At 35.0% G+C, this 13,176-nt stretch overlaps 1 protein-coding gene across 2 annotated transcripts in view; it reads left to right on the top strand.

The window, feature by feature from the left end:
• Nucleotides 1-942: 942 nt before the first annotated feature.
• Nucleotides 943-13,176, top strand: part of MGAT4A (alpha-1,3-mannosyl-glycoprotein 4-beta-N-acetylglucosaminyltransferase A) — a 76,837-nt gene continuing 64,603 nt past the window's right edge. The window contains exons 1-2 of one of the 2 annotated variants that reach the window (XM_027856635.1): nucleotides 943-1,026; nucleotides 10,138-10,278. In XM_027856635.1, the coding sequence (XP_027712436.1) occupies nucleotides 10,167-10,278 (112 nt within the window). In that variant the 5' untranslated portion in view covers nucleotides 943-1,026; nucleotides 10,138-10,166. Of the gene's footprint in view, nucleotides 1,027-10,137; nucleotides 10,279-13,176 lie in introns of those variants that run through there. The other variant, XM_027856636.1, reaches the window with a different exon arrangement.

The raw sequence follows: 13,176 nt of genomic DNA, 5'->3' as shown, positions 1-13,176 counted from the left end.
TAAGAACAAAGTCCTTATATACACAGAAATATTAATAGCAGCACTTTTGTGGTAGCAAACACTTGTAAACAAAGTAGATGCCTGTCTATTAGGGAATGACTAAAGAAATTGTGGCATATGCATGTATTGGAATATTGCTGTCCTTCAAGGTGATGAATATGTCAAATTCAGAAAATTATGAAAAGATCTACATGAATTAAATCAGAGTGAAGTAAGCAGAGCCAGGGAAACCATCAGCTAGGTGGTGCGATGAATATAGTACTGGACCTGGAGTCTGGAAGACTCATCTTTTCTGAGTTCACATGCAGCCTCAGATGCTTACTTACTGTGTGACCCCAGGCAAGTCACTTGCCCCTGTTGCCTCAGTTTCCTCATCTGTAAAATGAACTGGAGAAGGAAATGGCAAACCACCAGCATCTTTGTTGAGTAAACCCCAAATGGAGTCATGAAGAGTTGGATACGACTGAACAACAAAAATAATGTATTTCTCAGCACCATATATTGTTGTTCATTTGTTTCAGTTTCTCCAGCTCATTTTAGAGATGAGGAAACTGAGGCAAACAGGGGTAAGTGACTTAACCTCTTACGCCTTGAAAATAAGTCACATAGCTCAACCTTTGTTTCCTCAGTTACAATAAATATATTTGTGACAGTCAGACTGTAAATAGCTTTAATGTCAAAAAGAAGAGTGTATTTGTATGGTTCTGTCTTTCAACTGGGCACCAATGAACTTGTAAAATTTCTTAAATAATGAAACCACGATTATTTGGGTTCTATAATCTCCCTGTTTGGCTATAGTGTTTGATTTTTTTTTTTTTGCTTTTAAAAGGAAATAATTAGAAATTTTTTTCTTTCTAGAAAAATTGATTGCGTATCAGCCAGAATTTCATGCCTTGAAACAACGTCTCCGTATAGCTGAACATAGAATCTTGCAACGTTCTTCCGAACTAAATGCCATCTTAGAACAATTCAGACGTGTCATAGCTGAAACAAATGGAACCAAGGCTGCATCAAGTAATTTTTCAGGTACAATAAATATTTTTTGGATATTTTTTGGTAGGTTCTTGAAAAAATTTGGAAATAGCCAGGAGGATGTTAAGATTGTGTTTTGAAACAAAAGTGAATTGAAAATTTTTTTCATCAGTCTGTATGCTGAAAACACTTACGTGGTGTGTAATGTTACATGAAGTCAGCTTTTGTTATTCTTCTCTGGGAAGCTAGTAATTAGGGAGAAAAAGAGCATCATCACAAATCTTCATCCTATTGTGGTAAAGTTTAAAAGCTTGTCCTAACCATTAACCAGAATTGTTTAAGAGCGTATAAAGCAGTATAGCAGTAGAGTTTACATTGAAAACAGGAAAATGAAATTGATTTTATTTCCCTTTTTGAAGTACAATATAAAGTTATTAAATTGCTTGAAGTTTTACTTTACATTTTCTCATAATGCCTGTATAATTTTTATATTTGCATGATAGCATTGCAACCTATATTCAGAACCCAGATGGCTCCTTCAAAGTAAGAAAATCATATATTTAGGGCTTCAAGACTAAATAAAACCATTAGCTCTAATTTAAGTTAAATAGAATAAACAGACCTGGACCTAAGCAGGAAATAGTCCAGATCCTACTGGATTTGAAAGACCAACTTCTTAATATCTTACAAATACCTGTTGTAGATTCATAGTTTTGTTCTGCTTAGTATTAGTCAAAAGCAGTTTTGCATTTGCATTTTAACATTTGTTTTGAGTGGTTCACCCTTGGGAGACATTAGTTTGTGGATTGACAGGGTTCTTCTTTTGAGCTACAGCCTACATAATACCTTTAAAAACAAACAAATAAAAACAAAACCAAAAGCAAGTCTTTCTTGGGGGGCAGAGCCAAGATGGCAGAGAAGAGGCAGGGACTTGCCTTAGCTCTCCCAAATTCCCTCCAAATACTTTTGAAATATTGCCTCAAAACAAATTCTGGAGCAGCAGAACCCATAAAAAGATGGGGTAAAACAATTTTCCAGACTAAGACAAATTAGGAGGTTGGCAGGAAAGATCTGTTGCACTGGGGTGAGAGTGGAGGGCATCCAGTGCAGGCCATGCCAGCACAACCCCAGCCCCAGCCAATCTGCAGTAGACCCTGGGAGTGACTGAATCAGCAGTGGCCTTGGCTAATTCCGAAGCTCTCAGTCCATAGATGGAAAGGGAGACAGACAGCTGGTCAGAAGGAGATTACAGGGGTCCCTTTGCTGGCACGAGGGCAGGAATCTTGTAGGGCTGTTGCATTGCACATACTCAGATCCAGGTTGCTGTCCTGGGTAGCAGTCTCAGGGCAAAGAGGAGCATTAGTATACTAGAACTTGATGCTGCAAGGCAGCAGGGACCCTGATCACAGTTCCAGGGTAGAAAAGAGTGCTTGTGGTCACTCACAGACCAGAGCACAGGCCAGGAGAGTAGTAACCATACTTCTCCTTAGATCATACAACTGTAGAGGAACTGAAAGCTTACAGACCCCCAGAACTAGCTCAAAACAGCTGCACAAAAACCCTGAATTTGGGAAAGTGTGTCCTTCACTCCAGAAGCAGAACCCCACTTTAGCATAGAGTTAAAAGTCAAGAACTAAGCTGGAAAAATGAGAAAACAACAGAAAAATTCTGACTATAGAAAGTCACTGTCGTAAAGATCGAAATATACACTCAGAAAACAACAAAATTAAAACTCTACTATGTGCAAAGCCTTGAAGAAAAATATGAATTGGTACCAGGCCATGGAAGAGCTCAAAAAGGATTTTAAAAAATCAAGTAAGAGAGGTATAGGAAAAATTGGGAAGAGAAATGAGAGTGATGCAAGAAAATCTTGAAAAAAGAATCAACAGCATGGTAAAGGAGGCACAAAAAAATTGAGAAAATAACACCTTGGGGCAGCTAAGTGGTGCAGTGGATAAAGCTACGGCCTTGGAGTCAGGAGAACCTGAGTTCAAAGCTGGCCTCAAGTGTCACTTACTAGCTGTGTGACCTTGGGCCAGTCACTTAACCTTGATTGCGTCACCAAAAAAAACCCCCAAAACCAAAACACCTTAAAAAACAGATTAGGCAAAAAAAAAAAGAGGTACAGAAATCCAATGAGGAAAAGAAAAAAAGCAGAATGGGCCAAATGGAAAAAGAGGGACAAAATTCACTGAAGAAAAGAACTTAAAAATTTGAATTGAGCAGGTGGAAGCTAGTGATTTTTTGAGACATCAAGAAAAAATAATACAAGATCAAAATAATGAAAAATAGAAGACAAAGTGAAATATTTCATGGGAAAAACAGCTGACCTGGAAAATAGATCCAGGAGAGATAATTTTAAAATTATTGGATTACCTGAAAGCTATGATCAAAAAAGAGCCTAAACAACATCTTTCAAGAAATTATCAAAGAAAATTGCCCTTATATTCTAGAGTCAGAGAGTAAATAGAAGTTGAAAGAATCCACAGATTACCTCCTGAAAGGGATCCCAAAATGAAAACTCCCACGAATATTACAACCAAATTCCAGAGTTTCCAGGTCAAGGAGGAAATATTGCAAGCAGCCAGAAAGAAATAATTCAGATATCATGGAGCCACAGTCAGAATAACGCAAGATTTACCAATTTCTACATTGAAGGATTGGAGGGCTTGGCATAAAGGCAAAGGAGCTAGGATAACAACCAGGAATCACCTACCTAGCAAAACTGAGTATAATCCTTCAGGGGAAAATGGACATTCAGTGAAATAGAGGACTTTCAAGGATTCCTGATGAAAAGACCAGAGCCGAAGAGAAATTTTTACTTTCAAATAAAAAACTCGAGAAGCATTAAAATATAAATGGGAAAGAGAAATCATAAGGATTTTAATAAGGTCAAACTGTTTGCATTCCTACATAGGAAAATGATACTTATATCTCCTCAAAACTTTCTCATTACTAGAGCAATTGGAAGGAGTATATATATAGAGGCCACAGGTGTGAGTTGAATATAATGGGATGATTATCTAAAAAAAAATAAAATTGAGGGGTGAGAAAGAGGACATTGAGAGAAGGGGAAAGGGAGAGGTAGAGTGGGGTAAAATATCTGACATGAAAGAGGCATTAAAGAGCTTAGTGGAGGGGAGGATGGGAGATCAGGGGATGAGTGAACCTTACTCTCATCAGAATTGACTCAAAGAGGGAATACATATGCGGTTAGATATAGAAGTTTATCTTACCCTACAGGAAAGTAGGTGGAGAAAAAGATAAAAGAAGGGGTGAGGATGGGCTGTGATAAAAGGGAGGACAGATTTGGGTAGGTAAAAGACAGAAGCAAAACACTTTTGAGGATGGACAGGGTGAAAAGAGAGAGAGTGGGATTAAACAAGGGGAAAAATAGGATGTAGGGAAATACAGTTAGTAATCATAACTGTGAAAAAAATTTAATAGTAAGTTTCTTTGAAAAAGACCTCATTTCTCAAATATATAGGAGAACTGAGTCAAATTTATAAAAATAAGAGCCATTTCTCAGTTGATAAATGGTCAAAGGATGTGAACAGGCAGTTTTTAGACAAAGTAATTAAAGCCATCTATGATCATATGAATAAATGCTGTAAATCACTATTGATGAAAAATACTCAAATTAAACAGCTCTGAGCTACTACCCCACACCTATCAAATTGGCCAATATGACAGAAAAGGAAGATGACAAATGTTGGAGGAGGTGTGATAAAATTGAGACACTAATGAATTGTAGGTGAAGTGTACTGATTCAACCATTTTGTAGAACAGTTTGGAACTATGCCAAAAGTGCTATAAAACCATGCATACCCTTTGACCACGTAATACCACTACTAGGTCTGTATCCTAGAGACATATTTAAAAAAAAAAGGAAAAAGACCTGTATGTACAAAATATTTATAGCAGCTCTTTTAAAGGTAGCGAAGAATTGGAAATTGAGGGTATGCCCATCAGTTGGGGAATGGCTGAACAAGTTGTAGTATATGATTGTGATGGAATACTATTGTTGTATAAGATGATGAGCAGGATGCTTTCAGAAAAACCTGGAAAGACTTACATGAACTGATGCAAAGTGAAGTGAGCAGAACCAGGAGAACATTGTACACAGTATACAGTAAAAGCAATATTGTACAATGATCAACTATGAGGGATTTTGCTGTTCTCAGCAATACAATGATCCAAGATAATTCTGAAGGACTTATGATGAAAAATGCTTTCTATCTCCAGAGAAGGAACTGATGGTGTCTGAATGCAGATTGAAGCGTATTTTTTCTTTGCCTTCTTTATCTTTCTTGTTTTTTTTTTTTGTTTGTGTTTTCTTTTACAACGTGGAGATACATTTTGCATGACTGCACAGGAAGAAAATGTGGAACTCAAAAAAAAAAAACAACCAACATTTAAAAAAAATATTTATTTATTTATTTTTAGTTTTCAACGTTCACTTTTATAAGATTTTGAGTTTTAAATTTTCTCCTTCTCCTTCCCCTCTCTCCTCCCCAAGATGGTATGCAATCTGATATAGGCCATACATATAAAATCATATTAAACATATTTCCATATTAGTCATGTTGTAAAGAAGAATTAGAACTGAAGGGCAAACCACAAGAAAGAAAAAAAAAAGGAGAAATAGTATGCTTTGATTTTCATTCAGACTCCATAGTTCTTTCTCTGGATGTGGATAGCATTTTCTATCGTGAGTCTTTTGGAATTATCTTCAATCATTGCATTGCTGAGAAGAGCTAAATCTGTCAAAGTTGGTCATCACACAATGTTGTTGTTACTGTGTACGATGTTTTCCTGGTTCTGCTCACTTCACTCAGCATGAGTTCATGCAGGTCATTCCAGGTTGAAAAAGGCAAATGTTAAAGACTGTTTTTGCAGGTAATTGGGGGAAAATAAAATATTAACTTATAAAAAAAAAGTCCTTTTTGGACTTTCTAGTTGCTTGAAAGCAACCTTCTCTACCACAAAAAAGGGTGTGAGGAAGTAGTAGTAGTAGTAGTGGTATTGGACTAGAGTTAATAATTGTTACTGCTTTCTGTTTCACATACCAGAAGACAGTGACTCCATTGTTAACCTAATGGAATGTTTTCTATTTATGAATAATTATCCATCCCAAGAGTAGTATATACATATATAAAATCATATTCATATTTGGAGGTGTCATGTAGCTTATGATGGTGGTGCTTATAAATGTGATTGAAAAGCCAAAGAACAGAAAGTAAGGATAGCACTGTATGTTCCTATTATGAATAATGGTAGCAGAGGAACCCATTGATGCCTTTACCTGTTAGTTCTAATCCCTACGATCTATGTTTTGTTGTAACTGCTTTAATCGCTGAACTGATGTAAATGTGTGTTACTTGCCTTGTGATACTCATGAATCATTCCTGCTTCCCCATTTCATATCGCAGAATAAGCCTTTTGTCTTATTTAGATGTTGGGGTAATAGGTTATGCTAGCCATTGTTGCATTGTGGGCTTTTTCTTTTTTTTACCAATGAGTTATCTTACTTTAAATGCTCATGCTTCTTTTTTATTTTTGGAAAGTTAGTATTAAATTTGAGAAAATTAAAAACTTTTCATTTTTACTACTGAATTTTTACCATTTTATTAAAAGTTTTCTTGTTGTGCTTTAGTGATAACCTGAAAATCATAATCCAAATTTGCCTGGTTGTGTTTATTGCTTAAAATCTTATGGATTGAACCTCTCAGTTTAAAAAAAGTATTCTTTTCCACAATTTGTATTGGGATTTTGGGAATGAAATGCAGCAAGATGAGAAGTTATTTAAAAATTATATGGCATTGCATTTTAATTAGCTAAGGATGTTTAGCATTTTTATGGACTGCATAATATAGATGATAAGTCATCCATCATAATGGTTTATTCAGAGGTATTGCTAGCCATTGTAACAAACAGTATAAAAAATGATGATTGTTATGTTTTAATAGAGAAGAGAAAATTCATTATTGATATGGATGTTATCCCTGAATCAGCTGTTGCTATACATTCAGAATGCCAACTTATTATAAAATATTAGAATTAGTATACAGCTAGAAGAAGAATGAGAAAATGGGTTTGCAGTTGAAACAGTTCAATCTTGATCTATTTTAACAAGTTATTAAAGATGAAAAATGGATGATAAATAGTAGAGTTATAATAATCTAATATAGAAGTTTAACTAATCACTTGCTATTAAAAAGGAAACCAAAAGAGCCTAAAAAAAAGTGCCATACAGCAAAAACTCTCAACTGCCTCATCAGGCAAAGGAAGATAGTGATGAAAGGCAACACTAGTTTAGAATATAAACTGGTTTTTAAAATCTTACAAAGAAGAACAGTGGAATATTGTGAATAATATTGCCTCAAAGCAGTAAGAAGCAGTTGAGTTAAAACCAGTTTGTAAAAACTCTCAGCAAGAGACCAAATTAAGCAAAGCCATTCTAAGGGTACTTACAGATGAAAATGAAAGACAACAAATAGAAATAAAATAGAAAAGATCTGGAAAGATTTTTTTTTTTTTAACATTTTTCACCAGCACAGAGAGTAGAATCACCATACTTATGGACTCTAATGTGATAGTTATCAGATGTGCTTATAAAGGAGGTAGAACTATCCCTAAATAGAACAGAGCAGAGCCCTCTTTGCAGAAATAAAGACCTAAATAACTGGAGAAAAATTAATTGTAGGTAGATTGAACCAATATAATAAAATGATACCTGAATTAATTTTACTCATTCAGTACTGTGGCAAACTCCCAAAACAATGTTTTATAGACCTAGAAAAATAATAAAATTCAAAATTCTTATAGAGCAGAGACGTCAAACTCCTGCTGGCCTGAGTAGAACCAGATTAAAATGTAATTGGGAAATGTTTAACAAAATAAAAATGCAGTACAATGTAGGTAATGTTACTTTGTGGTTTTCCAAGTCAGTATGCAACCACATGTATCCCTTTGAGTTTTATAACACTGATATAGAGAAACAAAAAGTCAAGAATCTCAAATATAATGATAGAAAAAAGTGAGAAAGGAGGCAATCTGTCAGTACCAGATCTCAAACTTTTACTACAAAGTAATAATTTAAAAAATGATTAAATCATTAAAATGATTTCATAATGATTTAAAAGAGATCAGTTGATCAATGGAACAGATTAGGTACCCCATGTACAGAAGCAAACATACTCAGCAGCACAGTGTTTGATTAATCCAAAGATCCTGATTACTAGAGGTAAAGGCTTCTTATTTGACATGAACTTCTGATAGTACTGTATAACTGGCTGGAAGAAATTAGGTTTAGACCCATCCTCATGCCATACACCAAGATGAATTTCGAATGTATGCATGACTGAGATATAAAAGAATATATTATAAATGAATTAGAGGAGTAAGGAGGAAATTACCTCTGAGATCTGTGGATAGGAGAAGAGTTCATGACTAACCAAGTGATAGAGAAGATCATGAAATATAATAATTTTAAATATTTAAAATTAAAAAGTTTTTGTACAAACAAACCTGATGTAAAAGTTAGGGAAAAAACAGGTTCATAAGGGAGAGTCTTTGTAACAAGTTTTCTCTGATAAAGGTATCTTAGTAAATATATATCTGTGTATTGTGTGTGTATGTTTGTATACATACATATGTGTATGTATATAACTGATTCAAATTTACAAGACTAAGAACTCCTCCTCAATAGATAAATGGTCAAAGGATATGCATAGTTTTCAAAAGAAGAAATCCAAACTATCATCAATCATATAAAAATCCTCTAAATTACTGTAGTTAGAGAAAAGCTGCTTTTAAGGATCTACCTCACTCCTCTTAGGCTGGCAAAGATGACAGCATCATAAAATGGCAGATATTCAAGGAGATGTAGGAAAACAAATATCTGAGTGCATTGGTGATGGATCTGTGAATTAGTCCATCCATTGTGGAAAGCACTTATGATGCCCCAGGGTCCGTACATACTCTTGGCGTGTATGATTAGTTAAACCACTAATAGATCTGTAGCTCAGAGAAGTCAAAGAAAGAGGAAAAGATTCTGTATGCATAAAAATATTTATATCATCTCTTTTCATGGTAGCCAACAAGAGGGTGTCCTCTTATTGGCAACTGGCTAAAGAAATTGAATATCCTTCAGATGCTCCTGTTTGCGCATGACTTCATGCTGGTTTCACAAACTCCTTAACATTGCAGAACATTCTGGAAGACTATAAGAACTGAGAAGTTTGGCTTGACCATAGGGAAAGATCAAGTAGAAAAAGAATGTTAAAAGTTCAAATTTTGACATGCAGTTGGATGGACAGCCTATAAAGGTTGTCCATAGTATGTATGTAGTGTAATGGATGAGTTAGGCCCAGGATTAAATAGGAGGAGGAGAATGAACTGGATTGCTTTCAGGAAATTGTGTAGCTACTTGATTCATCCCAAATTTCTCCAGAAACAAAGACCCATCTTTTTAATACCCATATAAACCATTGTCAAGCCTTGGAATCCTACAGTCAACAAAGAATTAAAAATGAATATTGCTTAGAAAGCAATGGAGAGGCTCATGATGGGTATGAGTAGGCTTCAACATGGGACCCATGAAGAATTTAAAAGAATAAGCCTGAAAAACATCAAGGATGTATGTGACAGAAAAAGTTGATAGGCTGGTCACTAGACAAAGGCCAGGGGTGACATTTGTACAAACCAGTTGTTCTGCTGGTAGCTTTGTGATTGCAGAAGAAAATGAGGAAGAACTCTAGCCTGTTGGAGGATACTCTGTGTGAACTTATGGAAGACTGATAAAAGTCATACAGAAGACATGGATAAGTTGCTGTTTACGTTGTTAGAAGGAAGATTAAAATAAATGGGCTCTAAATTGATAGGATCACAGATCCATTTGAGTATTTAAATGGTCAGTGGTAAGTATTCAGAATTCCATATTCTTTATCTCTTTTGGCCTGTATTGCTTCATTTAGATTGGTTTAAAAAAAATTATTTTAAGCTGCGGCTTCAGTTGGTGTGAATTTGGGAATGAAAAGTTTGTAAGTCTGATTCTGATATTTCTAATCATGGGTTTTACTTAAGTTTTTACTGTCACTCATTCATGAAACTGTTAACGTTAAAAAATGATTATGTAGATTGATAATAATCTCTGTTTTTCAGATAATACCCTAAAACTATTAAAAGACTTAATGAACAGAAAATCTCTTCAAGTGCCAAATATTTATTACCATTTGCCTCATTTATTGGACAATGAAGGAAGCCTTCAACCTGCCGTGCAGATTGGTTTTGGAAGAGCAAGAGGTACGCTTTATTTTTGTAAAATTGTTAAAAAAAAATTTTCTTTTGTATAGATCTTAATTTGGCCTTTCAGATGTGCTATGGTTTTATCTGACTACTCAAAGTTAAAGCTTTCACTTTATTTATGATGGCCTCTCTTGAAATCAGTTGCTAAATTCCAAAATCTAAATAAGGTAAAAAACTTCTATGAAGATGAAAGGAATTAGGGCCCTTCTACCCTTCTTAGCTGTAGGATTTGGATGATAAAGGAAATATTAAAAAGAGATATTAAAAAAAGCTAATTCTTAAATTTTGGAGATTAAGATTTCATAGCTGTACTTGTAAGCCCATTCCAATGTTTACTAGTTCTTAGGGTCATTTCATGAGGGTTGCTCTTATGTTTGTCTTTACTTTCTCCTATTAAAATGGAAGCATTTCTTCTGTTTACTTTTCTGTGGAGTTATAAATACAGCCAGATTTTATCTCTAAAAACTTCACATACCCAAAAATAGATTTTAGGAGCTTTCATTGCTTTACTTAAGCAACTGTGTGTCCTTTGATGTCTGTCTCCCTTTCACCCAATTTATTTTCCATTCCCTTAATTATTTTAATTAGTTTTCTCTACATCTTCAACTTTATCATTCTTTTAAAAATGTAAAAATAAATTTGGGATATGTTAGTCTAATAAAAATCTAATTATAACTAAAAGGGTTAATTCTTAGCTTTTCCATGCAAGTTCACTTTTTTGAAAATATGGTCACTGTTGCTTTCATTTAGTTTGTGACATGTCTCTCAGTGGTTTCTTTCTTACACTTATATCTTCAATCTTCTTCCCTGTTTCTTATTCAGAGGTATATGCTACTGTTTTCAATGCCACAAAAATTTATGAAGCACCTGTTTTGTCAGAGGCAATGAAGATACAAAAGTCAAAATAAGAAACAAACCGTGTCCTGAAAGAATTTTTAATTACTTTATGTTTATTTCTATTTGAATTTTACCCTGTTTTTTGTTTTGTTTTGTTTTGTTTTGTTTTTTTTGGTCAGGCCATCTCTAATCTACTAAGGTCATTTAAGTTCTCTTCCTCCTTTAAAACATATTTTCAACTGTGACTTAGTGGTATCTGCAAGTTTATTGGGGATATTCTAATTTTTTTGACCTGGAATGTAGAATTCATAAATTTTTGTGTACTAAATGTGAAGTTAAAAATATCTCAGTGAAGTCCTGTAATTTTTTTTTATACTTTTGATATCTCTCTCTCTTTCCCTCTCTCCAGACCAGTTTTTTTTTTTTGTATAGGGAACTTCTAGTAAAGATACTTCCTTTACCTGCCAAGACCAGCAACTAGTCTGTAATTTCTAGTCTTGTTGCTTGAGACCTTGAGAGGTTAGATGACTTGATGAGAGTCAAACAGCCAGTAGACATCAGAGGACAAGCTTGTTTGGTGAACTGGCCTTGTCTAGGCCAGTCCCTTGGTGGTTTAGGTCTGAAACTGGGAGGAAATTAGATAAGTCATGATCCATAATAGTTAACCAAAGGAGTTTTCTTAGTGAGAGCATAAAAGAGATATTCAGAATGGAGAGAGATAGGGTTAAGTATTGATTTGTTTGAGCCTGACTTCCTAGTGAGGTTCATGCTTTTAGTCTGTGATCATAGGCTGGGAGATGCTTTTGTCCTTGAATGGTGGCCTAAACCCTTCTTTCCTGAAGCATTCAAATGTTGAGTTTCAGTGTCTTTTAATAAAAAATTTGTCTGTCTTCCATGTGGATGGGGAAGGAGTGGGGCTTAGGATATTGGTCCCACCACAACTTGAACCTAGATCTTGATTTTGAAGGAAGTTCTCTTCTGCTTAACAGGTAAAAATATTAAATACTGAAAGCTTCAGGACTAACTTCTGTATCTCTCTCTCCATTTTGCTTCTGAATTGTTTATTATTACAAATAGCTCTAGTAAGTTGGTAGGTGTTATTGAACCAATATGTTTTTAACTTAAGAGAATGTCACTTAAACAAATTATAGCCTCTATAAAGTCCATTATATTTACTTATTTCTCCATGTATGAGACCTGTGACTATTTCAGAAGGAAAGTACAATAAAGTTTTGTTGAATCAATTTTTATATAAGAACTCTAAAGTACTATGCATTTTTTTTAAGAGAGCAAAAATTACGGGCAAGAAGAGCTGACAATTCAGGGTCTGTTCTATTTTCAAAAGCTACCTGTTTGATTCCTTTAAGAAACAAAAAAGGCTTTAGAACTTCCTACCATGAGGCCTATCTACACAGGAGGCAGACTGCCCATCTTCCACATTTCTATTCCAGCCAAACCGTTAATTTGCATCAGACCAAAAACAGTCAAGAATTCCATTGAAAGCATAAAAGATAAGTCAAAATCTTGTAGACAAAAGGAAAAAGCTTGCCATCTATAGTAAGAACCTGTGACAGTTCCTCCCTTTGTGACTAGAGATAAAGACACATTAGCCTGTAAGATTCTTTGTCTGGAAAGAGCAAGAGGAGAGCTGTCCTCTGAAAAAGCCCCAGGGTAAGGCGTTTGGAAATCAGTAACAGGTAGTTACAATGGGCAGGGGTGTGAAATTTGGTTTGGTATACAACTTTTAGATTGGAACAGTCTAGTCCCATGGACTCCCAGGTCCCCAGAATTCTTTTTCTGAAATGCCAGTGAAGGTCTAAGGTCAGAAACCCTAGGAGAAAGAAATAGGGACAAGAAACCAGAGGATGCAGAGCAAGATCGTGCAGAATCCATCACTTCACCCAAAAGTAAAGCAGGAGGCAGAGCCTGAATGTGGCACAAAGCCCTAATTCGGGACCGACAGCAGGAGAGAGGAGTAAACAAAACACTTAACAGTGTTGAAAATTCTGCAAAAATAGAAGCGAGTAACTGACTCATTAACGACTATAAACAGAGATT

Source organism: Vombatus ursinus, unplaced genomic scaffold (assembly GCF_900497805.2).
Source record: "Vombatus ursinus unplaced genomic scaffold, bare-nosed wombat genome assembly UNPS02011591.1, whole genome shotgun sequence".
NCBI classification, from domain to species: Eukaryota; Metazoa; Chordata; class Mammalia; order Diprotodontia; family Vombatidae; genus Vombatus; species Vombatus ursinus.
The sequence above is the reverse complement of the archived record's forward strand: the minus strand, read 5'-3'. Positions and strand labels throughout refer to the sequence as shown.